The 25,709-nt window shown below is 41.7% G+C and overlaps 2 protein-coding genes and 1 long non-coding RNA gene across 5 annotated transcripts in view; 2 read left to right on the top strand and 1 right to left on the bottom strand.

Annotated features, from left to right (window-relative positions):
* Positions 1 to 6,969, top strand: part of LIMS2 (LIM zinc finger domain containing 2) — a 30,825-nt gene extending 23,856 nt beyond the window's left edge. For both annotated transcript variants that reach the window (XM_058844282.1, XM_058844281.1), the window contains exons 7-10: positions 655 to 747; positions 1,637 to 1,685; positions 1,868 to 1,943; positions 2,754 to 6,969. In XM_058844282.1, the coding sequence (XP_058700265.1) occupies positions 655 to 747; positions 1,637 to 1,685; positions 1,868 to 1,943; positions 2,754 to 2,901 (366 nt within the window). In that variant the 3' untranslated portion in view covers positions 2,902 to 6,969. The remainder of the gene's footprint in view (positions 1 to 654; positions 748 to 1,636; positions 1,686 to 1,867; positions 1,944 to 2,753) is intronic.
* Positions 6,229 to 25,709, bottom strand: part of MYO7B (myosin VIIB) — a 46,400-nt gene continuing 26,919 nt past the window's right edge. Inside the window, 19 exon segments of the mRNA XM_058844274.1 lie at positions 6,229 to 8,642; positions 9,403 to 9,522; positions 10,230 to 10,313; positions 11,091 to 11,207; positions 12,066 to 12,251; positions 12,708 to 12,814; positions 13,919 to 14,006; positions 14,863 to 14,976; positions 15,112 to 15,217; positions 17,708 to 17,863; positions 19,520 to 19,673; positions 20,149 to 20,306; positions 20,837 to 20,964; positions 21,767 to 21,975; positions 22,671 to 22,840; positions 23,569 to 23,695; positions 23,790 to 23,907; positions 24,495 to 24,662; positions 25,108 to 25,335. Of these exon segments, the coding sequence (XP_058700257.1) occupies positions 8,559 to 8,642; positions 9,403 to 9,522; positions 10,230 to 10,313; positions 11,091 to 11,207; positions 12,066 to 12,251; positions 12,708 to 12,814; positions 13,919 to 14,006; positions 14,863 to 14,976; positions 15,112 to 15,217; positions 17,708 to 17,863; positions 19,520 to 19,673; positions 20,149 to 20,306; positions 20,837 to 20,964; positions 21,767 to 21,975; positions 22,671 to 22,840; positions 23,569 to 23,695; positions 23,790 to 23,907; positions 24,495 to 24,662; positions 25,108 to 25,335 (2,622 nt within the window). The 3' untranslated portion in view covers positions 6,229 to 8,558.
* On the top strand, positions 14,888 to 25,189 carry LOC131581718 (uncharacterized). 2 transcript variants are annotated; one of them, XR_009278133.1, is made up of 4 exons: positions 14,888 to 15,099; positions 16,066 to 16,223; positions 19,576 to 19,715; positions 25,086 to 25,189. It is a non-coding gene; the product is annotated as an uncharacterized LOC131581718 (long non-coding RNA). The 2 variants fall into 2 exon arrangements; XR_009278132.1 differs by lacking the exon at positions 14,888 to 15,099 and having other exon boundaries at positions 15,347 to 16,223.

The raw sequence follows: 25,709 nt of genomic DNA, 5'->3' as shown, positions 1-25,709 counted from the left end.
AGCTCATTGTTTCTATAACTTTCAGCTGGGTCATCACAACTTGCTTTGGAGATTGTTAGTGATCTTTGTTTCAGTTATTTATGCCTCCTAGGACTTGACCTGAGAGAGATGCTGCTGCTCATTTGAGGTGTATTCATACCAACTATATTTATGTTCCTGCTTCTCATCCCTGAAACAATCAAGATAATAATCCACAAGTCTATCAGGATAGACACAAGATGATTGCCCTTCCAGCAGGTCTCCCACCTATCTTTAATAAGGCGCTTAATTACTATGAATAGACTAAATACTAAATATCTCCTTTTTTTTAAATTTTTTTTTTATTTTCTTCCATAAAGATCTTTCCTGTCTGTGCTTTATTAAAACATTAAGAGGTAACAACTTTAAATGGAAAGAGTTAGATTTAGATTAGATATTGGGAAGAAATTCTTCCCTGTATAAGGGTATTGAGGCCCTGGCACAGGGTTCCCAGAGAAGCTGTGGCTGCCCCATCCCTGGAACTGTCCAAGGCCAGGTTGGAATGGGATGAGCCTTAACATCCCTTCCAACCCAAACTGTTCTGTGATCAAGTGTCATGTATTGAACATGTTTTTCCCTGCTAATGTGAAAGTTGTTTTGCCTGCCATGGGATTTTTTTTTTTTTTTCTTTTACAGCATTTTGTTTGTGCCAAATGTGAAAAGCCATTCTTGGGGCACCGACACTATGAAAAAAAAGGGCTGGCCTATTGTGAGACTCATTATAATCAGGTAAATTCAGCCATCTGTGCTGTAGGTACTTGTGTCTGGAAAATGCTCTTTCATGTTTTATATATGCAAAGCTATGCAGATTTTGCATAATCTGAATTTGTAGATGCAATGAAATAGTAAGAAATTAGTTAGATTTACCAGAAAAATAATAGTTTTTCTTGGCAGAAAAGCAATGCTGGAAACAGTAGAAATGTCTTGGGGACACTGATTTTAATTTGTGCCATTGACTGACTGTGGGTTGAGATTAATATCCCTGTAATTTTACTTCTAATGTATTTGTGTGGGCTTCTTTGATAATTACTTGTTTCTGTGGGCCTGAGGCAACTGTTGTGTTGTCTAAAGCATAGAAAAGTAGATCAATAAAAAAAGAAAAACATAGAAAAGTCAATCAAACCCTGTTCTTTTGGTGTGATTTGAGTGAACAACTTTTTTGGTTTGATATTTTCTTCTGTCAGATAAATGACTCTCTCTCATAAGAGGTACGAGTTTCTGTTCTGATATTAGCTGTATTTTAGCAGTAGTTCTATTTTGTTGTTTGTAGTTGAGCATCAGGAGATGTTTGCCTACACTAAGGATCATACTCTACCCACCCTTTCTTCTCCAATTGCCACATATAGAGGACTTTAAGATCCCATAACAGTACTAGAGTGTGAGGCATCAACAAAAAAGGTTTTGTAGTTTTTACTGGTGTGAGATCCAAAAGAACATAGACTATTTGGCAAGTGTATGAGAAGTTATTCAGAAGATTTAAATTGGTATATCTGAGGGCCACTGCTGTATCTGGGAATTCTTTGATTATTAGTATTTAATGTTCACACCAGCTGTGTAATTTGGGGACCATGAGTAGTCAGCAACATGAGTTCATATTCTTATTTCTTTTTCTGTGCAGCTCTTTGGAGATGTCTGCTACAACTGCAGCCACGTGATAGAGGGAGATGGTAAGATTTGTTCTCTCCTTGTTTTGGGTTGCTGTCCTTGCTTCTTTTTTTAGTGCAGCTGTTGCAGTCCCACAGTTGCAAGACAACAGTGTTTGTTTTCACATCTGGCCTCATTTGAATTCGGGTATAAATCTGAATTCAAATAGTCCATCAGTTTCCTCTTGGTGCTTTTGCTTTTGCAGTGGTATCAGCTCTTAACAAGGCCTGGTGTGTGAATTGCTTCTCCTGCTCCACCTGCAACGTCAAGCTCACACTGAAGTAAGTCAGTATTTATATTTTGGACCATATGGGATATTTGCCCCTAAGGCAGGGCATCAGCCTGGAGGAGCCATGAGCCACTGCCTTTCTGAAGGCAAATACACCTTTTCTCTGTGGCAGCAGGTGTTTATAATTCCTGATTTCAGCACTGAAAGAGAGCTGACACTCAGCATCCTCTCTGATTTATTTTCCTTCATTAATCTATTCTGTAAGGAGGTTGGGTAAGAGGGGGACTCATTCAGCAGCACAGAGGGAAGGCTCTAAACTTTGACAGGCAGTTGCCTGTCCTGAACAATCCACAGCCTCCATGTCTCCTTAACTGTTGCTGCTCCCCTTAATGACAATATTTGCTATTGCATAAATTATTTTGAAATAAAATACTGTGTTATTCACCTCAAATATCTAGAAGAGGGACAGGAAAAAAAAGCAGTCTTACATTTTTCCTTTCTCAGGTTTAAACCCTTATCCTACTCTGCTGGGTTGGCTCCACTGGCCATATAAAAGAGCTCTAATGCATCCCAAAGGGGACCTCTGAAGTGGCACTTGCATTCTATAGTAACAAAATTATTATTCTAGACTCTTACATGCAAATAACTAGCAAAATCATGTTGCTTATTTACCTAGCAATACTAAAGACTTCAGTTCACTGTTCAGAACCCAATTTCTATACCTGCATCACCAGATGAGGAAATTAGTTGTTTTATAAATGGAATAGAACACTTGCAACAGCACTGATGTAGATGTATGGAGATTTGAATTAGTGAAGCATAGTTTGCAAATACCATTTAATAACTGTTCTTTGTGTTAAAGGAATAAATTTGTGGAGTTTGACATGAAGCCTGTGTGCAAGAAGTGCTATGAGAAATTCCCTCTGGAGCTGAAGAAACGTCTGAAGAAATTGTCAGAGCTGGCATCCAAGAAGATCCATCCTAAAGCTTTAGATTTAAACTCTGCTTAAACAGGTCTGTCAGTCTTCTGACTGCACTCTTGACACAAGCTGCTGCTCACTGCAGCTGTTGATTACAGAAGCAATTACTAAGAGGTGGAACCAAAGATAAGTAGTACCTTCCCCTGCTTCTGGTGGTGTCTCTTGCATCTAGACTGTCCCTTTTCTCAAGCAATTGTCTATTAACACTGGCAGGAAGAGGAGTATGATTTCTGCTTGAGCAGTGCACAGGCTGATTATTAATTTGCTACTAACATTGCATTTTGCCTTTGTGGAGTTTTACACAGTCTTTACTTCCTCAGTTGAACTGTACTACTCTTTCCACTCCTCTAATCTAAGGAATTTGGAAAAAGTGGTTAAATGTAGGGCTGGAAGAAATGTCAGATTTGCTCTTTTTCAGTCAGAGTATCAGAATTTTTCTTCTTACTCTGTGTGAAGCAATTTTTAGGTTTTTTAATATATAGGCAAGTAGTTTGAAAGTTTTCATTCTTTACTATATGCAAAAAGTTCTGGTCTTTGTCCAGATTCCTACAGAGAGCATATGGATGCCTTAACCCATATCCCAGTCCTTCTGGTTTGTGGGTCTACTGGAAAAGCCTAGGAACCAGTAGCTGTGGCATTTGCACTGCCCACTTAGGCCCAGTGTTAAGACAGCTAAGAAGTTTCCTTTGCTGCTTCCATCTCAGAACTAAGGAGATTTCAGCTGTCAAGGCCATGTGAGCCTCTTCAGAATAGTTAGGCTCTCCTGAAGGAGAAAGTGGCTATGGGAAACGAAACATTTTATTAGAACTGACACTAATTTTCTCTGTTCTCTACTACTACATGGCTGGTAAAGCTTCTGCCGGTCAACATAAAGCATGTCCTGTCCATTGGCATAGTTGATATTTATTGAGGCAGTGTGGCTGGAACACTGGTTACTCTTCTGCATAAGGAAACTGAATAAATAATATAGTACCAATTTAAGCACTTCAGTTTTCCCATTCTCCCTTTATTTGCCAGCCAAGTATATGCTTGTTGGTCATGCCCCAGAAAGCCCAATTACTTGAAGGAGTTTCTAATCTTTACAGTTTGTAGCAAATGTGGTGTATGCAGAAAAAAACCCCATTTTTCTTAAAATTTTTACCCCAGTAAGAGTCCTGTTCATTTTCTTTTTGAGACCTGAGTGTACTTAAGGAGAGGATCTCAGACATGATGCTAACATCTCAAGCATACAGTCCTCCTTTGTAATTTTGTCTGTCACCAGTGAGGTTTTGCTGGTCCTACTCTCTCTGCTACCACAACTCAAGGTGCTGAGAAATTTACTGGTTTTGTATATTCTCAACATTTCTTTAGAGGTGAGCCATCAGCAGTGCTGTTCCTGAGCCCACCTGTCTGATGTATGATCCCAGTGATCTTCTGAGTCCCCCAGAGGTGACCACCATACTTCCTTGTGCTGACCCAAGCTGAGCTGAAAATCCCTTTCCATGAACAGTTGTGAGACTGTACCTGCCCTTTGGCAAGGCTGAAAAACACTGCATGATTTAAATCTTCCAAAAAGTGTCTGGTTTAGTTGGTCAGATGAACACAACTGTTGGGCCTAGACAACACCCCACAGCCACAGGGGAATTAGGTAGCAAGCAGTTAAAGCTTCCCCACTTCTGTGTGTGAGCAGTAATTGGATTGGGGCAATAGTCCACCTTAGAATGGTGTCACCGTGCTTGCTGGATCTGGACCCATGGAACTGCACCAGTGATACCAAAGAAGTGCTGGGAAATCCTGGATAACTGATCAGAATCCCACATGTGAGACCATCTCTTAGATATTCACAGTCTTTGCTAACTCAGTTTCCCTCAGCTGCTTTGCTTTTTGTTGCTGTAAGTTACCATAATCTTTTAACTGGTTTGTAGTGTATCCACTCTAACAATGATGAAGGGATAGGCCTAATTTTAGCAGTAAACTCTTTGATCTTCTCCTGACCAGTTTGCATTGTAGACTCTAGTAATAGTAGCTGCTTGTCACTGCTTTAGGAGAACATGTGGCTATTCACTGTTCTCTCACCAGCCTTAAAATGGTCTTTTAGTTTAGGGCACAAAGAACAGCATGTCTTTTGATGCAGTAGTGTGGCCCTGCAACGACCCCTATTTACAATCAAACCTGTTTGGCATTTTGTCACAGCATAAAACACTTGAGGTTCTGACCTAGATGCAGCTCAGTATGTTATGCAGATTCTTCTCAGCATAAAACATTCCAGTCTGCTCCTGTAATCTCAGTCACAGGCCTTGCCTAATGCTGAATCTGAGCAGCTATGTATCCCCAGCCTCCTGGGAAGTGGTGGAGGAACACACAGCCACACATTCCTGGTAAATATGGAAGGATTAAGTAACTAGCAGCCAATAGGTAATATAATGTTCTTTCAGTGGCCCCTCTCACATTTAGCAATGAAAAATGCATGTATGTGAAGGTGAATGGCATTACTTCTGTGCTGCCAGTAAAGATTTAGTGTGTGCTTTCATCCTGTCTCATGTTAGAAATCTGGCAGACCTAGAAAGCTTCAGAGTTCACAGGAGAGTTGATATCATTCTCTTTGATAAGCTGTTCAGTTCTCTAGGATTTGGAATATGTCCTTATCTTCAGAACACTTCGCAAAATTAATTGGTGAAAAGAATAATTTTAATCTCTCATCTCTATATCGATGGGGGGGTTATATTCTCTTAAATTATTAATTTTTCACAATGATTTTCTTATACTTCTGCTGCCCATAGCCTGCAATGTGCAGTTACAGTAGTTTATATTACCAACATACCTTTAGTGTGAGAGTAGAATTTAAGGAGTAGGAGAAATAACTATAAATTGCTTAAAAAAATGTATCTTCCCTTACTTCTGTCAGTCTACTTTTTAAAAACCAAGCAGAATATAGTGCAAACCCACAAGTTCTCCTTAGTGCCTTGGTAGGCTGACAGGTTGGGTTTTGTTTTCTTTTTAATAAATATAGTCAAGGTGTCAGTGAGTAATAAGCTGCATGCTTTTTTCCATTGCTGTAAATAGACCTGTTGGCTAAATTCTTCCTATGCATCACATCACTGGAGAGTAGAGATTAATATGAAGGTTGAACTTGGCTCAGAAATCTACACTTAACAAAATATGTTGTCTCATACTATAGACTTACAGTTTACAGTCATATTTATACCTAATTAAAATCACTAACACTCACTGAGTACACTTTAAAGAATGGTTTTGCTTTTAGAAAGCATGGTATGTGAAGCTTGTTGGTATTCAAAGGGTATGCTAATCACTTGCAGTCTTTCTTTATGGCACTAATCTGCTCTCTAGGATTTGCGTCCTGGTGTTTTTACAGCAGTCTGTGCAGTGCTGGCAAACGCTGGTCAGCCTTTCGTACAGAGATTTCCTGATGTGGCATGGTTGGTATTAGATGGTTTGACTGACACTCTTTCATGAGTGATTGGATGGGGAAGGAACAGATTGCAGGCAAGCATGTAATACTTGTGGTTATTACTAGCCTGTAAAGCACTGTTAAGTGCTGAGGGTATTAGAGTGAGAAAAGAATTAGTAGCTCCCTCCCTTGGTTCAGGCCTTGATGGGTTCTGCACCATGTAGATCTCTCACTTTATTACACACTGTTTGAGCTGTCTAATGAAAACACATGATTGTAGATTGAAATGCTGTAATACTGTGCCTTTGTATGTTCTTGTATTAAAGTTAACTGTAATACATTTTAAATCTTTACACAAAAAAAAAAATAAATTAAAATTGTATAGTGTACAGTTAATACCATCTTTTCAGTGCTTAGCCAGAGACTATTACCCACTCTGAGGAACTCTGGGATTGCTGAAACCTGAGGCACTGTTGTGGTGAATTCACATTTTGGACCTGTGCTGTTTCTGTGGTGATGTGTTGGTTGATGAGGATTTGCAGAAAGAGGTATCATCCTTTTAGTGGCTGTGTTGTACAAATTGTGATGTGTATGTAATGAGCAGATGGGATGCTATGGCCATTTACAGGATATAGTGGATATTTGGTAGATTTACATGGATCTGGAGCAAACATTCACTTTTCTTGGTTAAAAAAAGACATTGCGGTTGATTTTCTGCAGTCTTTATTTAAAAACCAGAAACAATACAGTTTGGCTGTAAAATTTCTTTTTGTACAGGTGAAGTGTTGAACATTTCTCACTTACAGCTAGTTAGTTAGATCAGACACTGGGCACCAAAACCATTCTGGGTAAATAGACTCCAGTGTTTCCATTGCCAGCAATGGACAATACAGCAGGAGCATCTAACTGCTTGCAAAAAGATCAGCTATTCTAACAGGTGTGGCACTGGTTTAGATGCACAGAGAGAGTGGGGTTCTTCCCTGCCACCCATATACAGAACTCCCACCAGCATTTGAATTTCACACACACGTCAGAGGGAACAAGAGAACCATTGTGCATCTGTTGGCAAAACTGAGAGATCAAGCAGAGCTGCTTTTCCAGCACTGCCAGATTGTGTCTCAAGGAACTTGGTGTAAGTGCTTTAAGACATGTTCATGTTTTGCTGGGAGTGAGGGAAGAGTACTTATTCTGAGGGGGAAGCAGCTAAGCTTATTCCCACCATAGTCTAGATCTGCTTTACAGACTCAGAGCACACTCTGGTTCCCGTGGCATCCAAACTATGTTTCTACAAAGCTCTTAGAGATGAACAAGTGCTGAATCAAATTTTACCACCGAAACTGTCTGCTAAACAGGAAGCAGAAAAGATCAGGACAAATTAAAGCTATTATTCTTGTCTCATGAAGGAATGTCTGCATAACTCCAAACAGAACATTTTTGTAGAGCAGAAAACTCTCTTTTCAACAGACTTCTGTTAGTCTGAGTTCTTCAGTTCTGATTTGCACTGAATAGCTCATCTGTATCTTGAAACAGGACCAACTAAAAGTGATGATCCCAAACCCCAGACTCATTTCAGAGCGTATTAGAAACTGCGCAGTAGAAAGCAGTTGTTAGTTTCAACAATGATGAGAGCATCATAACATGTGGAAGAAAGAAGACCATTTCATTTAAGCAAGGCCCTGGTAAGTCAGGGGACAGCCTGCAAGTTTAGTAGCATACAGGAAGGGCAGTTACATTCTGACAGTCTACTGTAATGTGCAGCATGTAACCTAGGGACCAGAGGATGAAACCCAACATCTTACCTTTCAGTGTTCAGTTATCTACTACTAAAGGGCATCTCCCCACTCTTATAATTGCCAAGAGGAAGAAAAAAATTACGTTACCTTTGTTTCCAAAGACTTGGAATTTGTGCCTTTGGTGAGGGCATATACAATAAAGGGGCATTTTCTTTCCAAAAGGAAGACAGCTCTTAACTTGTGTCTCTCTTGGAGGAGAGTCAGGCTATTAGAAGGGGCTCTCACAGGGTTTCCCCACTCCCATAGAATATTAAAATCATCTAAACTTTCTCTAAATCCAATATCTGAATGGAATTCTCATACTACATCTAAGAAGTGTTACAGATATTTGAAAGGACATGCTCACTTGAGCTTCTTCTGTAGTAGTATTTCAGCAGCTCAGTTCATTCAGTGTGTGATCAGAAGGTCGATCATCAAGATTAATATTTTTTAAATGGCATTTCTTCTGGGATATGAAATTACAGGTAGTTTGGCACAAGTACAGGTCACAGGCTCTATTTCCACTCTCAGGCTGGGAGGTTCTTTTGCTTGTTTACAGCATTCATGAGCAGGCGTACGTAGGATGTTAACAGGTCATCCATTTTGTAACCCTGTCAGGAAAGAAAGAAGTCTTATATCTCCCAGAGAGTTCCAGAGGCAAAAATAACTCATTTCCTCCCTTGTTTATAATCTTCTTAGGTTCTTCCTTGCACAAACATCTTTTCTTTTAATATCTGTCACTGTTTCAGTTATAACTTATCCATTCCTCCCTCTGCTATTCATAGATTTCCAAAACTTTACAGAGCATAGCTCTACTGTCTCCTTGGTATTCACTCTGTAGCTTGACTTGTACTTAAGATTCTTGTATTTAAGAATCCAAGCTTTTCTGTCAGAGTAGTTAGCCTTTAAATGTTTTTTTTTATCTTTACAAACCTACTTTTAACTGTTAATACAGTGATGCTTTTCTGACACTGTGAATAATCTGAAACCAATTGTTAAAAAGGTGGCTCCACTCCCTGGAAAATAAGAAGTCTTACAAGGCTGGCATTACTATATAACTGGAGGCAGACATGCAAGACAAAAAGCCTCTTAACTAGCTTTGCAGTCTTAATCTCTTGGATAGAATTTTGATGTATTGGAAGAATTTGGGAAATTATTATTTTTCTTTGTGTCCTATGTCATGCATCTTTGCACCAGATAGCATTATATATAAACTGAGCCAGTTCTAAATGTCAATTTTATTGACACAACAGTGAATACTTTTTGTATCTGCGCTGGTATTTATGTTTTTGCACCATCTTTTGTAGCAATCCTGGTTGGAAAAGAAAAATTGTGATTTTGTTGTGTCTAAGATGGCAAAACTCTTCTTACCAGAGATGTCTCACATAAGAGCCGGTTTCCTCGTACCAGGTTCCCTATTGTCATGTGAAAATATGTGCTCCCACTGCTCCAGTTGGAGATTTTATTGAAGGGGTAGACTGTTAAAATATCCTGTAAGAGGAAACAAACTGATCTATAGAACATTTCTCAAATGAAAACAGGCTGTTACATAAGAAACCCTGTAGAGCCAGAGAATTCTTGTTCTTTCCCACTTCATTTATAAAAATAGTGGATTAAGTTAGTTCTTGCATCCAGATTAGTGGAATATTGTATTTTCACCACATGGGTAATTCTTAATCACACTAATGAGACTTTCTTTCATTATATATCAATCTTTGCATTAGCACACTGTTATTAGATTTACAATAATCTAAAACGAGCTTTTAATTTGTTTCATTATTGAAAGCAAACAGTGATACTCCCTTTTCCTGAGAACTTGGTAAGACCAGACTCTTGGGGTTAGACTGCACCTAAATATGGCCATTCAGCCTGATCTTTTAGACATCTGGGGCTTCTTGCAAAGCATTTTTCTGAAACAGGTACCTGGGTGCACTGCCCATCCATCTTCCTGATCTTACCACCTTGCCAGGTCTATCATGATTCCCATGTCTTTTCTCAGAGATGCTCTATTCTATTCCTTTCCAGTGTAGAAAGTGCAAAGAAGTGATTTGAGGCAGTAACATTTTCTTCAGTTTCACTCAGAAAATTAATAGAGAGCCTCTATCCTCTCCTACCATTCCAAGGTCCTATCACTGTTCCTAAATTAGTAGGGTCTGTTCAGTCCTTCCTTAGATGCATTTGTGAGAAGCAGCTGTTACCTTTGTCTTCTGATGTATCAGTGAGACTCCTTGCTTGTTGATTGCAATCAGTACAATCTCTGGGAAATTTGGCTCTGAGGCTTGCTGTAAATGAGTAACACAGCAAGATAAGCAGAAAATTGAGAAATTATCTGTATCAGGGGCCTAGTGACCTTCAACAGTGTCCAGTGCTTCTTGTTCTCTTTCCCAAATGAACACTGGAACATTTTGGACATATATTGATGACTTGAGCAAATGCTACATGACAGCAGAATCAAGTCCGTTATTTACTATGCTGTCTGATAACAGGCTTAATAATAATTAGATTATTATATTTATATAATATATAATTAGAATTATATAATTATATATTATTAGATAGTATATTATAATAATATTTATAACACTATTATATTTTATATATAATTATATTATTTTATTATATTATTATTATAATCATAGATTGCAAACTATTTAATAGCCTAGTGAGGAGAAATTAAAGGTAACACATGGGAAATTATTATTGGGTGATATCCACTCCAGAATGAGAGGATTAGTACAGTTCTGTTCTGAGGGAAGAGTCACCAAAGAGATTTGGCAGCATTTTCTTGTGGAGAGCAATGACAGGACAATTTAGTCCCTTATAGCTACTACACAATTGTAGTAGAGGTATTATACCTAGAGTAACAACATTGCCAGTAAACAAGCATAGTTCAGAATGGATAAAGAATCCATCTCAAAAATTGGAAGGAACTGAGTTTTCCTCAATAGATTACAGGAATTCAGCTTTATAATGTATTTTTACTTTCAGATATGGAATTATAGTCAGTCTGTATCCTTGGATCTACTACCAAATCCACTCACACAGGCCTTCAAACCTACCTTCACTTCAAAGAAGGCTGATCCAAATGTTGGCCACCGGTGTATCATTTTCAAGAAAGCAATCTTGGCCTCATCCACAGTTTTTCCTTCATGTTTACTATATGCTGCAATAATGCTCTGTTTAGGAAAAGAGGATACAAAAGCAGTTGAGTTGGATAGGCAGGTTTCTAATGCCTAGCCTTAGCACTAAAGACAGAATGAGCTCATCACCACAATCCGGCTTTTTGCCTCAACAGCAGAATACTGAAAATCAAAACAGCTGCTCTGCCATGTGGGAAGGTAAAGCCAGAACCCTCCAGTGTTCCTTATTCCTCTGCTGGCTGAAGGAAGCCCAGCAGCCCGAGGCAATGGACTTCAGGGCAGAGGGGCAATGTGAGATAGAACTCAGAAGGCCAGTGTTCAACACCCACAGACATGTATTACATCTTTGGCTGAAAAATGGAGGGTGAATTTTCCCTTAGTATTTAAAAGGATGTCCTGTGTTTTTCTCAGCAGACTAAGTGATAAGTACCTGCTGAAACTTCCTTGCCCTTTTTGTGGATAAAAAGAGTCTTGCTGTAAGTAGCATGGACATGGCTCAAGGAGATTTATTTGCTGCCAAGAAATACTTCTGAGACACCCTAATTTTCTATTTCTTTCCAATATCCTCAACTTCCAAGTCCATTTACCGACTCTCGTATCTCTAACTCTTTTTCTGGGCACTGGAAATAGATTAGTATCTCCAGGAAAGATGCACACTTCAGATAAGCCATCCAGGCCTCCAGATATCTTTCAGAATTTTGGTAGAGTATGTAAAATCTGGATTATAAGCGGCAGATCCTTTTTTTATCCTGCTGGCAAATCCAGCAATATTCAATACCATCCCTCCACTGTACTTTCAAAGAGCATCAGATCAAAAATGTAGTGTGGCTCAAGGTGTTTTCTCTACTAAAGCTCTGTATATGTAATATGACTAATGAAAGCTGATGTTCTTACCTTCTTCCATTCGTCTGGTGACGCTGCTCGGAGCAGATTGTCTGGCACAAGCTCCTTCAGGATTTTGGGGATGGCTGCCAGCTGTGTGCGGTCGTTGTTGAAGTGTGCTTTATAAATCAGCCCTGCCAGCTGCACAGCTTCATCCTTGGAACACTTGTGGTAGCCTCTGAGGTACTTTGGCAGCTCCTGGAAGAGACCAGCTCTGAATCCAGGCAGAATGGGCTAAAGCAGACACTGACTTCAACATTCTAAATTTGTGAGGTCAGGACTCAAGACTTGCCAAATTCAGTCCAAGGACATCCTAAGAACTTTTGACTCCTTCTGAAGGTTCTGTGGATGATCTTTAAAGATCCTTTCCAACCCGAAACTTTCTGTGAGTCTCTGATTTATGGAGCAAGATGAGCATTTCCACAGTACAATAAGGTAAAGGACCTGTACTCTTAACGTGTTCAGTATAGGTAAGGTGTAAACACTGAGAAATAAATCTGTTTTGAGGCTGAGCTGTGCCCCCCTCTGGAGGAGGCATTCCTCTGGAGCCTGTATAATGCCTGTATAATACAGGCCAGTAATACTCCTACAGACTTAATTTCTCAGGAGTATTTCTTGGATCACACGATACCTCTGCTTTAGGGAGCTGCTTACCTGGTGGTAATGGAAAATGGTATCAGCTTTCAGATCCTTGCCAGGAATGACATTCAGCCACAGCTTCCTCATGAAGTACACTTCATACGCCACAGACAGAGCAGCCCCTAAGGAGATCAGATCTTGTTAGTGTTCTCTGTGTCACTGACAGTTCTACAGTTTATAAATGGCTTGTGAATTCATTCAGAAATGCAATTATGGTTTAAATAGCAACAAACAAAATTATTAACAAAACAACACAAAAAGCCATTTTATGTGACAACAGAAATTATTATTTTACAGTTCCTGGACACTGCTCATGCAATGATCAGAGGGAGGAGAAGTTGAGGGACTAACTGTGAGTGTTTGTTCTTGGTGCTCATGACAGCTGCCTGCTGGCGTGCAGCACATCTGAACTCTCTTACGCCCATGCAAGTACATCCCCTGATGGCTGTGCTTCTACAAATTAGTTGTGATTTAGTGCACCCACATCTTTATACTGTGATTTTCAGAGTTCCTAGCAGCTGCATCAGCTGAGGGAAGAGAGGTTAGAAAGTCTTAGATACATAGAGCTTCAGGGAGTTGAACCTCAGCTGTCCTAAAATACACAAAGGTCAGGACAAACCGATAGGACATTTAAGTGGAGTTTGATGTAGATTTCAAAATGTATATTGTCTGTAGGGGAGGAGGGGATGGGACAGTAAGTGCAAGGAATTGCTGTTATTAGTATTACATTGTTTTATTCTAACAAGTGGTTCCTTCACAACATAACTTGTGTTTAAGTGTCACCAGGTAATAAACTGGTTAAAAAATTTCTAACAACCCAAGAAATGTGATGACACTCTGTAAAGAACCTATTTGCACATGTTGGCTGATTCTTAGTATTTGAGGATCAACCTATCTAACTTGCATGTATCCAGCTGTGTGTTTTGGATACAACAGGTCAAAAAAATCTTTTTTACCAATTTAAAATTTCTGGAGAGACTTCCCCCCCACCCTCCCCCCCTCCCCCCAGCCCAGAAATGTCCTAGTGTTTTTGATAACCAGTGCTTGGCTGCATCACTGGATCTTGCTGCTGGTGCAGGCAGTAACCATGTATGTACAAACAGAAATGATACAAGATTCTGCTAAATACTTCTCAAGATGGAGTGAATCCTACTGGATGGATCAGCTGCTTTCCAGTTCAACACAGCATCTCATGCAACTTCTTGTCATGCTGGCATTCTCCTTACCATCTTTTCCTGGTTTGTTCCTTCTGTTCCAGTCTGTCACCTGCCTTAGTGAGTCAAAGAAGTAATCTGCTTCATTCTGACTGATCACCTGCAGAGCCCAAGCAATGAAGGAGAGAAAGGAGGGGTTAGAACATCATATAAAATACTGCCTGTGCCACATACCCAAGTATCAGGCTGAATTTTATTTCCCTGTCTACAGAGAGGGCAGAATTGTAGCAGGAAAGAAGTAGAAAAATAGGAGAAAGAAGGCTCAATTTACTTATATTTCATATGGGGATCTTTATTGCATCTTCCGTTGCTTTTTGCTTTCCAGGTTGCTTATTGAAGTCAAGCTGAAGATGCCTACCTTATTCCCAGTCTTCTTCTCTTTGTAAAGTGTTGTTACATACTGGGTTTCTCTTTTCAGGAAGGCAGCACACCAGAAATTCCCCGTGTTAGGGCTTAGTGCTCTTTTGCCTTGATCACAGTTTCAGAGAGAAGGGACCTCTCAGCGAGACAGCCAGCCCAAGCTTCAGCTCATGTAAGGCAGGTTTCCGGTAAACCAGAGAGTAATTAACTGGTGCTGGTTGCCCCTGCTTTCACTAATCCTAGCACACACTGTACATGTGCAGCACATCTGGGCAAGTCTGAGTGAAAAAGGCTTGAATCCAGCAGTATACAACCATCCTAGCAGCTGCCAGAAAGCCTAAATCTTCTCTGCTTTTAGTGCCACCTGGGTACTGGCAGAATGATAGAAACTCTGCATCTCCATCCAGCCCCTTCAAGAGACTCAAAATAACTCTCAGGTGCTAAAAGTTCAAGTTCAGGTTGTATCCTCTCAGAAAGACAAAAGCAGTAATCACCTGCTCTGGTTCTTGGCTTCGTATGGTTGTTTAGGTGGTCTGGTAAATAAAAAAGAGAGGAGGGGCAGTCTGGCTACCCTGCCAGAGTCAAGGAGGAGTTACCTTGTCTGCAATCTTCACAAAGAGGCTGAAACCTTCCCAGGACTGCAGTTGCAATTTGGAAGCAATGTTCTGACACAGAGTCTGGATTTTGGTGTTTGTTCCCACATCAAATGTCTATGAGATAACAAGACTCTTGTTACACAGAGGAGAGGAAGAAATAAGAATATTGAATGTCTTCATACGTGCTCCTGGCTGAGCACATCATGGCTGGAAATATGGTCAAGGCTGGGAAAACAAGTAAGTGCTCACCTGCTCTGTTTCATTGGGGAAGCAAATCTTGTGTGAGATCTTAGTGTTGTTCTGTAAGATGGCCTCAACCTCCACAGGATGAGGTGCCCACTTCCTGCAGCCGCTCCTGGAAAATGCCACCACCCCAATAAGAGTGATCAGTTTAATCATTAAAGAAATGAGCAGTATTCCAGCCAAAGAGCAGACACCCTCCAAAATGCCAGTACTGTGTGATGGGGCAGGCTCCAATGGACCTCCACCCCAGTGCAAATTCAATGTATTAACAGCAAGAAACTGGGGGTTTTACTAGCATGTAAAGTAAGTCTGCTCTGCTCTGCTCGGAGGTTGCATGAATAAGGCACCTTCCTAGCTAGCACCATTGCCTCTTCTACTGATTCAGCAGCATTTTTCCTTACTGAAGTCTGACTGTAATGGCTGTAAGGAGAAATACATTTTGCTTAATTCCTGCATCAGCAAAAAAATATGTATTTGGATACAAAAGGACTCAGAGCCCAAACCAAAAAGGTCTGGAGAGCTGCTGAAAGTATTGCATTTTATATAAGAGCTGGAGTGCAATCTCTGACTTAGGAGGTGCTTAAGCTGTACAAAACCATTTCTTTGAAATTATACCTCAGAGCAAAGCTGCCTTTTAAAGCAAAGGAACTGGCCCTGAAGTCTCAGTCATGCCGAAACTTTGACATAGTTAAAGTGAAAGCAAATCTAGCAAATTACCTCCTGGGGCTGGTAAGTTCCTGTCCTCAGTGGCACAGAGCAGGCTGTTCATTCGTTCTGAACACCATACCTTATGGGCCTCTCACACTGGGGTGTTCTCTCAGGAGGTTAGTCTGAAATCAAGCTTTAATTCTATGGATTTGAAAACTAATTTTTTTTCCATTCAGTAAAGGAGCATTTCTATTTGGAGAAGGAAAACTTGACTGTAACCAAGCTGAACCACATGTGCTTTGTACTGTGCAGGCTCTGTCCAAAGCATGGACCTGCCCTACTCAGACACCTGTTCCTGAACTGGCATCAGAAGGAGGCCCTGGGAGCTCAAGGAATTGTAGCAGTTTGGCTGCAGAGGCATAGGGCTACCCACCTCTCCTTGCAGTCTGAGCTAGCAATTCACTACCAAGGTGAGATCTGCTTAACACCCATAAAGGTGGTTCCCTGGCCAGGATTCTGGGGATGAAGCTATAAAGAGGTTTGTGGAGGAAAGGTGTGTACCCAGGGGCTCAGTTGGCTTCCCTTGGATGTACTATAGGTCAATCCTTTGAGCTGTCTGCTCTACCCTTTCCAAAGAGACCAGGTTACTTACAGGAAGAAGTTGGACTAGATGATCATTGAAGATCCCTTCCAACTGAAATAGTTTATTCTATACTAATCTATTTTATTCTGTTCTAAACAGATGCAAGTTTAATCTTAGGAAAATAACTGCTCTTAGAAGACAAGATTTGTCTTTGTTTCACTTCCCATCCCCAGGCTCCAGATCTGGGGCAGTTTAGCAGATAAAATTCTCCTTCCAAACAACCCATTCTGCTTTCCCCTCCCTATGTGCTCTCTCTAAAGAAGCTCTGTATGGCTCAACAGGGCTTAGATCATGAATAGCACATGATATAGGGAGGCAGGAATTTTTAAGTCTTCTCCATAGAAATAAATGATGAATAGCATTCCTTGCCATGCATTTCAGAGACACTTCAAAAGCGAGTTCAATGTGTGATGACATTTCCCCAGCAGTGCCAAACCCCATCCACTGCAAGGGGGATATCCACTGTGTTAGTGTTCCCCTAGAGCCTGACCTGTGGGGCTCACAGGCCAAACATGTGGCCCAGCCTGAGAGAAAGGGGAAGATGGAGGAGCTGGAAGGTGAAATCATTGGGCAGATTCTTTACTGATGAGGTCTGTGGCAGGCAAGTGGTAAATCACAACACCATCAAAAGGGAGAAGGCTGGAGTCAATCTTGATGTCAAAGCTTTGTTCTCAGAGGGGCAAGCTGGGTTTTTCCAGTGCTTGGAGGAATCTAGGGAAACCTTTCTCTACAGTTCCTGAAAACCTGTTAGCCCTTCCCCTCTCTCTGGTTGTGTCATGTCCCTTTGAACAACAACTCATTTGGAAGTTGAGGAAGCACTGTGGTTTGGGGGTCTTGTTGCTTCAGCCAAGAGGATGGAGAAGTGCCATGCTGCAAGCAGCCAGGTAAGAGTCAGGGCTCTGTTCATTTGGGATTTTTCAAAGAATAGGAATTGATTGTACTGATCCTTTCAAACAAGGACTCGCTGCCTCACCAAAGAAAAGTAAGGTCAGGATATCATCAGTGACATCATTCCAAACTGCATGCCCTTTAGGATGCTTGAAATACCCAGCTCTGGGAGTCAAGTAATTATATGTGGGGATGAACTTTTGAAAATGCTGCTAACTCTGTGAAAGAAAAAAGTGAAACTATGATATAGACCTCTCTTTAATGGTTCAGAGTCCATAATGAATGTGAAAATAATCACTTAAAAAAAACAAGATGTAAGGAGAAAAGGAAAGTGACAGTCACACTATTTCAGCCCATGTGGGTTTTGGGCCCTGATTATTGATATTTGAACACTTTGGGCTGGTTATATGCCAGGTTATTTACCTCATTACTGTCTGAATCCTCCGGCGGCACCCCGGGGCCAGTGTTTCTTTCTGACGTGTCTCTATGAACTTCTGGGCGTGTTTGAGCAGTGACTTGCTGGGTGGGAAGAGGCCAGTGCAGAGCCAGAGGAGCTGCCAGCCTTTGGTCTCACTGTACCTGTGAACACAAAGCCAACAGTTCTGCTACAGCCACATACAATTCTCTGTTTGACCACACACCAGCTACAGGGAAGAGAAATACACTCCTATCATGGTCCCATTCTACAGAGAGCTGCAAATCAACAGAGCCTTCACGTATATTCAGATCATGGTTTCTCAATGGATATATTCACCTGCCCTCTGCACTGGCCAGCTTTGCTCAGGGCATGAGCACTTTATATGTACTCCTGTTCTGTTCTGAAAGATGAACATGTTAATGGCATTATGTAGTGAGGTAGATGCAGTTCTTAAATGCTCCAGATCAAGATAGTACTATTTTTCAGGGAGAAATCCAGTTCTTCCAGCTTCTGCATCTGCCAGCTGAACCTCTTCTGGCACTTTGCCCTCACTATTAAGAAGGGCTCTGCAGCTTCGAGGTGGTCAGTCGTTCTGCCTCAAAGCCAGGAGCAGAACACACTTCAGCTGTGTCCAAGGATTGCTCTGAAATGCTCACTGGTGTGAAGTGGTTTTGGTTGGGAAAGTCAGCATGTCTGGCTCTGAAAAGTCATCAGACTTTACTGAATAAAGAAGTTGTGGCTTCTTTATTCCCATGTACTGTTCTAATTTTGCAGATGAAGACACACTATTTTAATCCCATTTATACTCTATAGATGAGTGTTTTTTGTGTCTCTGTGAGAGCAGGACATGGTCCACAACACAGCAGCCTGGGAAGGATGAAAGATTTGTTTCTCTGGCTGCTCCAGTGAAAGTATATGGAAATAGCCACCTTTCAAGCATTGTGCTTTCCACATCAGTGATCCCACTCACAACAGTTACAAAATTGGTGGAATACATCAGGCATGGCACTGGCACCATTTTTACAGACTATGCATGGAATAGCCTGTAAGATTCATTGCTTGTAAGGGAATTTACCATTCAACACTGACACACATCATGAAAGTTCCGCTATATGTAATACTTGTGGAACAGTAAGACAGAAAATAAATAAATAAATAAACACAATGCATTCAGAAACAGAATGCAATTCATTTTCCCTGAAAGCAGATCAAATTATTGTTTTCTGAGTGGAGAAGAAAACACCAGCCTATTTCAGAGACTTTTATGTGGGCAGGTGCCTCTGAAACCAATCTGTTCTGCAAGGCAGTTATGAAACCTAATTAATATATACTCAAAAGTATTTATTAATTGGTGCTAAAAATCCAGTGTGAACTATGTTTGTGTGAGAGGGGAATGCTGCCATTGGGAAACTTAAATGGAGAGTTGTCAAGGCAGTCACTGAAGGGATGCAAGGACTATGCAGTGCCGTGTTTCCCCTGTAGACTGCTTCGGGAGCAGGAGAGCCTCAGTGACACCTTGCCTGCCTCACACCACAAGGAGATGAGCACAGAATGCTGATGGGAGCAAAGCAGCAGCTCAGGGGAGATGACTGTTGGTGCTCTGTGGTCTCTCCCTGCCAGGGAATAGTCCTGAGAGCTCCACAAAGGTGAGCCCCACAGCACTGTCTGGCAAAAGAGAGAAGGGAAGCTATTACCCCAACATTTGTGTGTCTTTCCCCCTGCCCCCTCTGCACCACAAATGCAACAGGAGTTCCTAATGCCTCCTGCACTTGAGGCCTGGCTCTGCAGGAGCAGGGTGTTTGCACCCAGGTAAATACCTGTTTCTGTTCTCAGTCAGTTGCTTCATAATCTGACAGTAAATCTCATCCCGCAGGATCTCCTCCTGGATGGCTGGGACAAATATCTGGTCAGTCACTTCCACAGAGGAGTGTGCCTGTTTTGAGGGGTAGTCTCCCATGAATTTCATGATGGGTGAATGTGCTGTTAAGGAGAAAAGCAGGCCAATTTTGGAAGGTAAATGGGAAGTTTCATCTGGATTCTAACATGGTAGTGACTTGGTTGATGTCTACGTGGCAAATACCGGGAGGAAGGTCTGGAGCATGTTCCCTTTCTGTCCCCTACTGCCTTCCCCTATGCAGCAGTTGCTGCTTGGCTGTGATTTGTGCTGTGCCAGTAGCTGCTTTCTCTGGGCATATGCAATAAACCTCTTTCACTCCTAAAGCCACATTATTAGTTAAGTGAGCTATCAGTAGCTGTGGAGTACTGGGAGGAAATAGGAATGTTTCCTTTGTGGACAAGGAAAACAGATTTGATCTGCTCCATCTTTATGTCAGTGTATCCCCTGTAAGGTGGCTGAGGTATCTGAATAGAGGTAGTTTTGTGGACCTAGCTAACTGTTCCTTCTGCTTAGTGTTCTCAGATCCCAAAGAAAGAAGAGAAAGGATATCAATGAAGGCCTGACAGGCCAAATCCCGAAGATCAGGGTCTGTGCATGCTCTCTTCAGCAATGGCTGTTTCAGAGGCTCCTTAGAATGTGCCCACAGTTGACTGTGCCCACGGGATTTCTGGAGAACAGCTTTGCTGATGGATTCCTTCTCAGGAGTCCTGAATGGAGACAAGTGCAAGCAATACAAAATTACTGGACCGGTGTTGCTATGAGCAAAGGTGGACATTATTGCAAAGTAGTATCTCTAGACCTGTTCTTTCACAAGACAGTGATCTCAAATCTCCTTTGATTCTGTCGGTCAACAGGAGCAGGGAAATGTAGTTTCCTGTATATCAAAAAGGTAGGAGACTGGCAAAAAGGAGTTTTTAGAAAACTAATTTTCCCCTTACTTTCTGAAGCCTGAGATGTATATCCTCACTAGTTGGTAGGTGCTGAAGAAGGGGTGGGAAGTAAGAATAGGGCCTACTAGAAGAGGTCAGTACAGCTGGGGTTCTTCTACCCTCCCCTTTGCATTTCTGCAGACTTAAGATACAATAGGCCATGTGCCAGAATCTCTGTATATCCAAAGTTACAGGGAACAAAAAGAAGAAACCAAATCAGAAGTGGGAGATGCTATTACATAATAGGCTTTAAGGATTACTGATCAACAAGAACTTTTCTAGGGCATACTCTACACAGAAAGCTTCACCTGAAGTGTTCGTAGGAGAACTCCTCCAGGGTGTAAGGCTTCACCTTGATATCCTCTTCATCAGGTTCCTCCATGAAGGAGTTCTGGGAAGCTGTCCTCCTCTGGTCTGGAGACATCATCAGCAAACTCTGGAATAGCACAGCCACATAGAGATGTCACACAGAGACAGGTCTCTGCACGCACTGTCAGGTGTTACTCAGCATATATGTGCAGGTAGTCCTCTATGCTGCCTGAGACCTGTCTCAAAAGCAGCATCTCCAGAGACTCAGGATAGACCTGAGAACAGTTGACTCAAAGATGCAATTTACATAGACATAATAGTAATGGACATTAAAATATATGTGATTCTCCAAAGCACAACACATGCTTTACAATGCACCTGCTTCTCTCTAGTGTGTTTTGCCACCAGTTTTTCTGCTTTTTACCTGTTAGCACAGGATCCAAGATACTGAATCTTCAAAACTGAAGACAAAATTATTAGCAGAGGCATTCATGAGAAACCTTGGCTCCCTCAAAGACCATATTCTCTGTAAGTAACCTGCTGCACTCAGAGGTTCTCTTGAGGCATAATGTGATCGCCACTCAAGCCCAGAGTGAATGCAGGAAAATTCAACTGCATAACCATACCCATTAATTGCCACCAGTTCCAGGCACTGAAATCTCCCATGGTGAATAGACTGGATTTTGGGGATGTTTTTTTTAGTCATTGCTTTTAGGCAGCTACAGTCTTCTCCTTAGTGCCTAGGCTAGGTTAAGTTTTGTTTTCAGACAGGACAGAATTAAATGCTTTGTTTCAGCGGGAGGTATAGGACTTGTCTGACTTTGGAGGGACAATTATCTTCCAGTTATAAATTCCAGTTATAAATATAACCATATTAACATTTTTATCTTCTTCCAGTCTTTTCACAGGGAGTGCTTAGCTTTCCTTACCAGCACTTGACTAGAGGGTTTTGTGAGGGAAGGAATGATGTAGATGTCTTCCAAAAATACATTCCCTGTTTTGCCTGTCCTTTCATTCTGGGCACAGATCCAGCCAGAATCTGCATTTTGTCTGCATTCTGTCTGGGCCAGATCCAGCCTTTTGTCTTCGGTGAAGATTAGCAAGTCTCCCTTCTTGAAGGACAGGATGCCAGGATCTTCTGGAAAACGGAATAAGGGGATACTGTTCAGGCTTGACAGCCTGAGAAAATGCAAAGGGATTGCAATGTGAAAGACAAGGGAATTGTATTTTCAAGGCCTGAATTCAGTTTGCAGTAGAAGGTGATTTGTATAAATATGGCTAATTTTCCAATAATACTTCAGAGAAATCACTTGTTTCCTCTGACACCCTGACTTTGATCCACTGAGGGCAATGGCAGAACTCAATTTGGTTCATATGAATGCTGACTTTGTGTCTAGACTGGCAGCAAAGCATGGAAAGGGACTCAGTAGCTGTAAGTAGTTAATGTTTACATTTTAAACATGTATATCTGTCTGAGCCACCTGTATTTCACAGAAAATTTCAGTTTATTGCTTCTGTGAAATTCTTCTGCAAAGTATTCCCAGCAAGCCCAGATCAACTTCCTACTATAACCAAAGTGAGCTCCTGGATGCTATACTATCTAAATAAAATATATTTATATATAAAGAGGAGAAGGAGGAAGGAAAGGTTATTTGTGTGCAAAGGTACTAAATCCCAATGCCTTATGCTTGGCATTGCTGTGCTGATGCATCCCCCTGGGAGCAAAGGGACTCTCGATGAAGTTGTCCCTCTCCTCTTTGAGCACCTTCAAACAAGTACTGTGGATTCTTTCATGATTTCTTCCCCACCCTGAAGAAAAGTTATGAGACTTACCCTGGGATTTTTTCTCATGCATTGCCACAGCAAATCGTGATCTTTTCTTCAGTCCTTCCAGGAACATCACCACCAGTTCAGCAATGACAACGCTGTTTACAGATGTCAGAACAAACTCCTCTGCACGAAGGGTGATGAGAGTGCAACTCTGTCCAAATGACTTCACTGCCCTATGTATTATTGAACAATTTGTTACCAGAGCATCTGAAGAACTTACAGACCCATCTGTAAACACAGCCAAGGCACACACACCTCCTTGCAGATAACTCCTTTACAGTGAATCTTGGTAGTTCCTAATTTGCCTTCCCATGAGCTGGTAGCTGTGAAAGACTGAAGTGGTTCAGCTTTACTCTGCACTTCACCATGTTTTGTACAAATAGGCAAAATATAGACAAAAGAACAGCCTTCTTTTGGAGTAACTTGACAACTAATTAAATCTCTGGCAGTTCTCTCAGGGAGCTTTTCTGTGTATGTAAGACCCTTTTATCCAAGTGACCTGATGGAAGGATGTGTGCCATGAGCAAGCAGTGGTCAACTGCTTTTCTCAGTGATCCTGTTTGGTCCATGACACCCGGGAAGTGTGTGAACTGCCAGCATGCACAGCAGACAATGGCTTAATTGTGTCAGTTATTTGGGCCATTCTTGTTTTGATGCCTGTCTGTGCTTCTTACACCTTTCTGACCAAACAGGATGACTTTACACCAGCTGGAAGGATCCAGTCCTTTCAGTATTTCCTTTACAGGCTGCTCAGAAGTTTTCCCTTTCTGTTTCCCAGGCCTAGGCTAAACCACCTTTCCAGGCACACATCACATCACCTAAGGAGGTGGTAGAGAAGGTGCACCCTTTCAGAGTATGGAAGAGATGTCATCTTCAGATCTTGTCTTTCTGTGGCCCTCACCTGTTGGTGTGGATTCCAGTTATCTCTGGGAAGGTCAGCTCAAGGAACCGCTTTTCTGACTCATCCAAGAAGCAGATGCCTTTCCAGTTTATAGCAATGATGAAGTGGTTCTTAGGCAAGCTGGGTCCTGAAAATACAGAAAAAAAATCCTTATCAATGCTATATGAGTCTTCTCCTATTGATCTTATATCTGTCCTCTACTCCTAGACTACAGATATTACCTGAAAACTTAGTGACTTCAAAGAATCTGGAAAAAAGCAAAGGCCACTGAAAGCGAGCAAAATCTACAAGTTGCTCCTTCACAGTCTGAGAGGAGAGATGGTCCTGTGTATATGGGGCCTGCAGGAAAATAACACACCCAAGGTTTTCTCAGTAAAATCTGGTTTGCATGATCTGCAGACAATAAAGAACAAGCCCGATCCCAGAGATCCCAACAGTCCTCTGCTGTTACTGGTGTCAAGGGAACTTGGAGAAAGTAAATCAGGAATGGTCTCCAGGGAACTACATGCAGTTAAGAGTGCCCACAGGCATCTGGATTCCAAATTTTTGTCAAATCTCCACTGACCTGTTCAGAGTCTAACATACCTTGGATGCCATGGAAATAACTCTGGTAATCCATTTCTAGATCAAAACCAGTATTCCACCCCAAGCCCATCCTGACTTGGTTGTCAGATGGAAAATAGAACCGCAAAAGCTACTCTATTCAGAGATTTAATTGTACTTTTTCATTCTTCCCCCTTGCTCTTCATACAGAAGTGTGAATGGAAAGGTTTTCTGCTGCCCTAGACCTAATGAGCTATTTGGGATCTACAAACTGAGCTGGTTTTCCTTCTTCCCCTATAGACTATACATAAATGAAAATAGTGAAAGAAGCAGAAGCTGGTGCTCAAGAGTGGTTACCCAACAGTGCCCGACAAAGCTCTTACCTTAGCATGTGCATAGGTTATAAGGCTCACCCACTTTTCCAGGGGCTTGGACTTCAGCTGTTTTACTGGGATGCAGTCATGGAGCACCTTCTGCACAAGTTCATTGTGGATGGTATCTCCAAATTGGATATAACAATATTTCGCACCTATCTCCACCAAATCTTCCTCCTGAAACAATTAATCCATAAAAAGAGGCCTAGAAAGATGTCACAAAGGCTAGATAGCCTCTTTCAACCTTTGAACCATTTAGAAATGGTGTTTTCTCAATTTTTGTCTGTATAACTCTAAAGAGTCACCCAGCATAAGGAGGGATGAGCTTCACACAATCTTAACATTAGAGAGATTATTAGCAAAGATATTTTAAAGTACAACCCAATCTGCCCCTTTGGACATGCCTCCAAGTTCCCGTGTGAACTGAAAGTTGCAGGGAAGGAGAAAGTATTAATTAGAGCTGCCAGTGTGACAGCTGGCACAATCACCTGGACAGGAATTGTTCATTAAGAAGGGAAGGGTTGCTCACACTCACTACAAATTCAGTTCATATTCCTGCTTTTTCACGTGGGAAGCATTGATACAGTTTTGTCTCTTTAGGAGGATGAATCAGGAGACCCACCTTTTCACAGCGGTACTCCCCAAATCGAATGCCACGGATGACTTGGTGGTAAATGAGATCAGTGCTGACAGGATCCTCCCGGGAGTTGTGCCAGGGGGTGAAGATTTCCTTCCGGAAGTAGAGGCGCCAGGGTGCGTGGCGTTCGTGTGTGCCCCGCTCCTTCACCAGCTGCTCACACTGAGAGATGGCATCCAGGACGTGGTCTCGGCCCCCGCCCAGCGACCAGACCTGCCACAAAGGGACACTGCATTTACTGCCATGCCTGCTCTGGCTCTGCCTGAAAGACAATAAACACAGAGCTCCTGGCCTCCTGACAGCAAGAAAAACTCCAAAAAGGTAAGCAGATGAATATGGAAGCTGTATGTGGTAAGTGGATGTATTTTTACCAGTCAGCTATGTGGCAAAGGAAACCTCACACGGCTGCAGCAAGAATTGCTGAGTTATGAGCCAACAGAAAGGCAGGATTATCAGGTCTTGAGATCCAGCTGGGATTCAGAACCAATTTGGTTTCAGTGCAGGACTGAGTTGAGAGTGTTCCAAAATTCAGGAGTCCTCAGTGAGGCTGAGTGGGCAGCAGCAACTCCACAGAAGGAGAAGGGAGC

The sequence above is a fragment of the Poecile atricapillus genome, chromosome 8, assembly GCF_030490865.1.
Source record: "Poecile atricapillus isolate bPoeAtr1 chromosome 8, bPoeAtr1.hap1, whole genome shotgun sequence".
Classification (NCBI taxonomy): Eukaryota; Metazoa; Chordata; class Aves; order Passeriformes; family Paridae; genus Poecile; species Poecile atricapillus.
The sequence above is the reverse complement of the archived record's forward strand: the minus strand, read 5'-3'. Positions and strand labels throughout refer to the sequence as shown.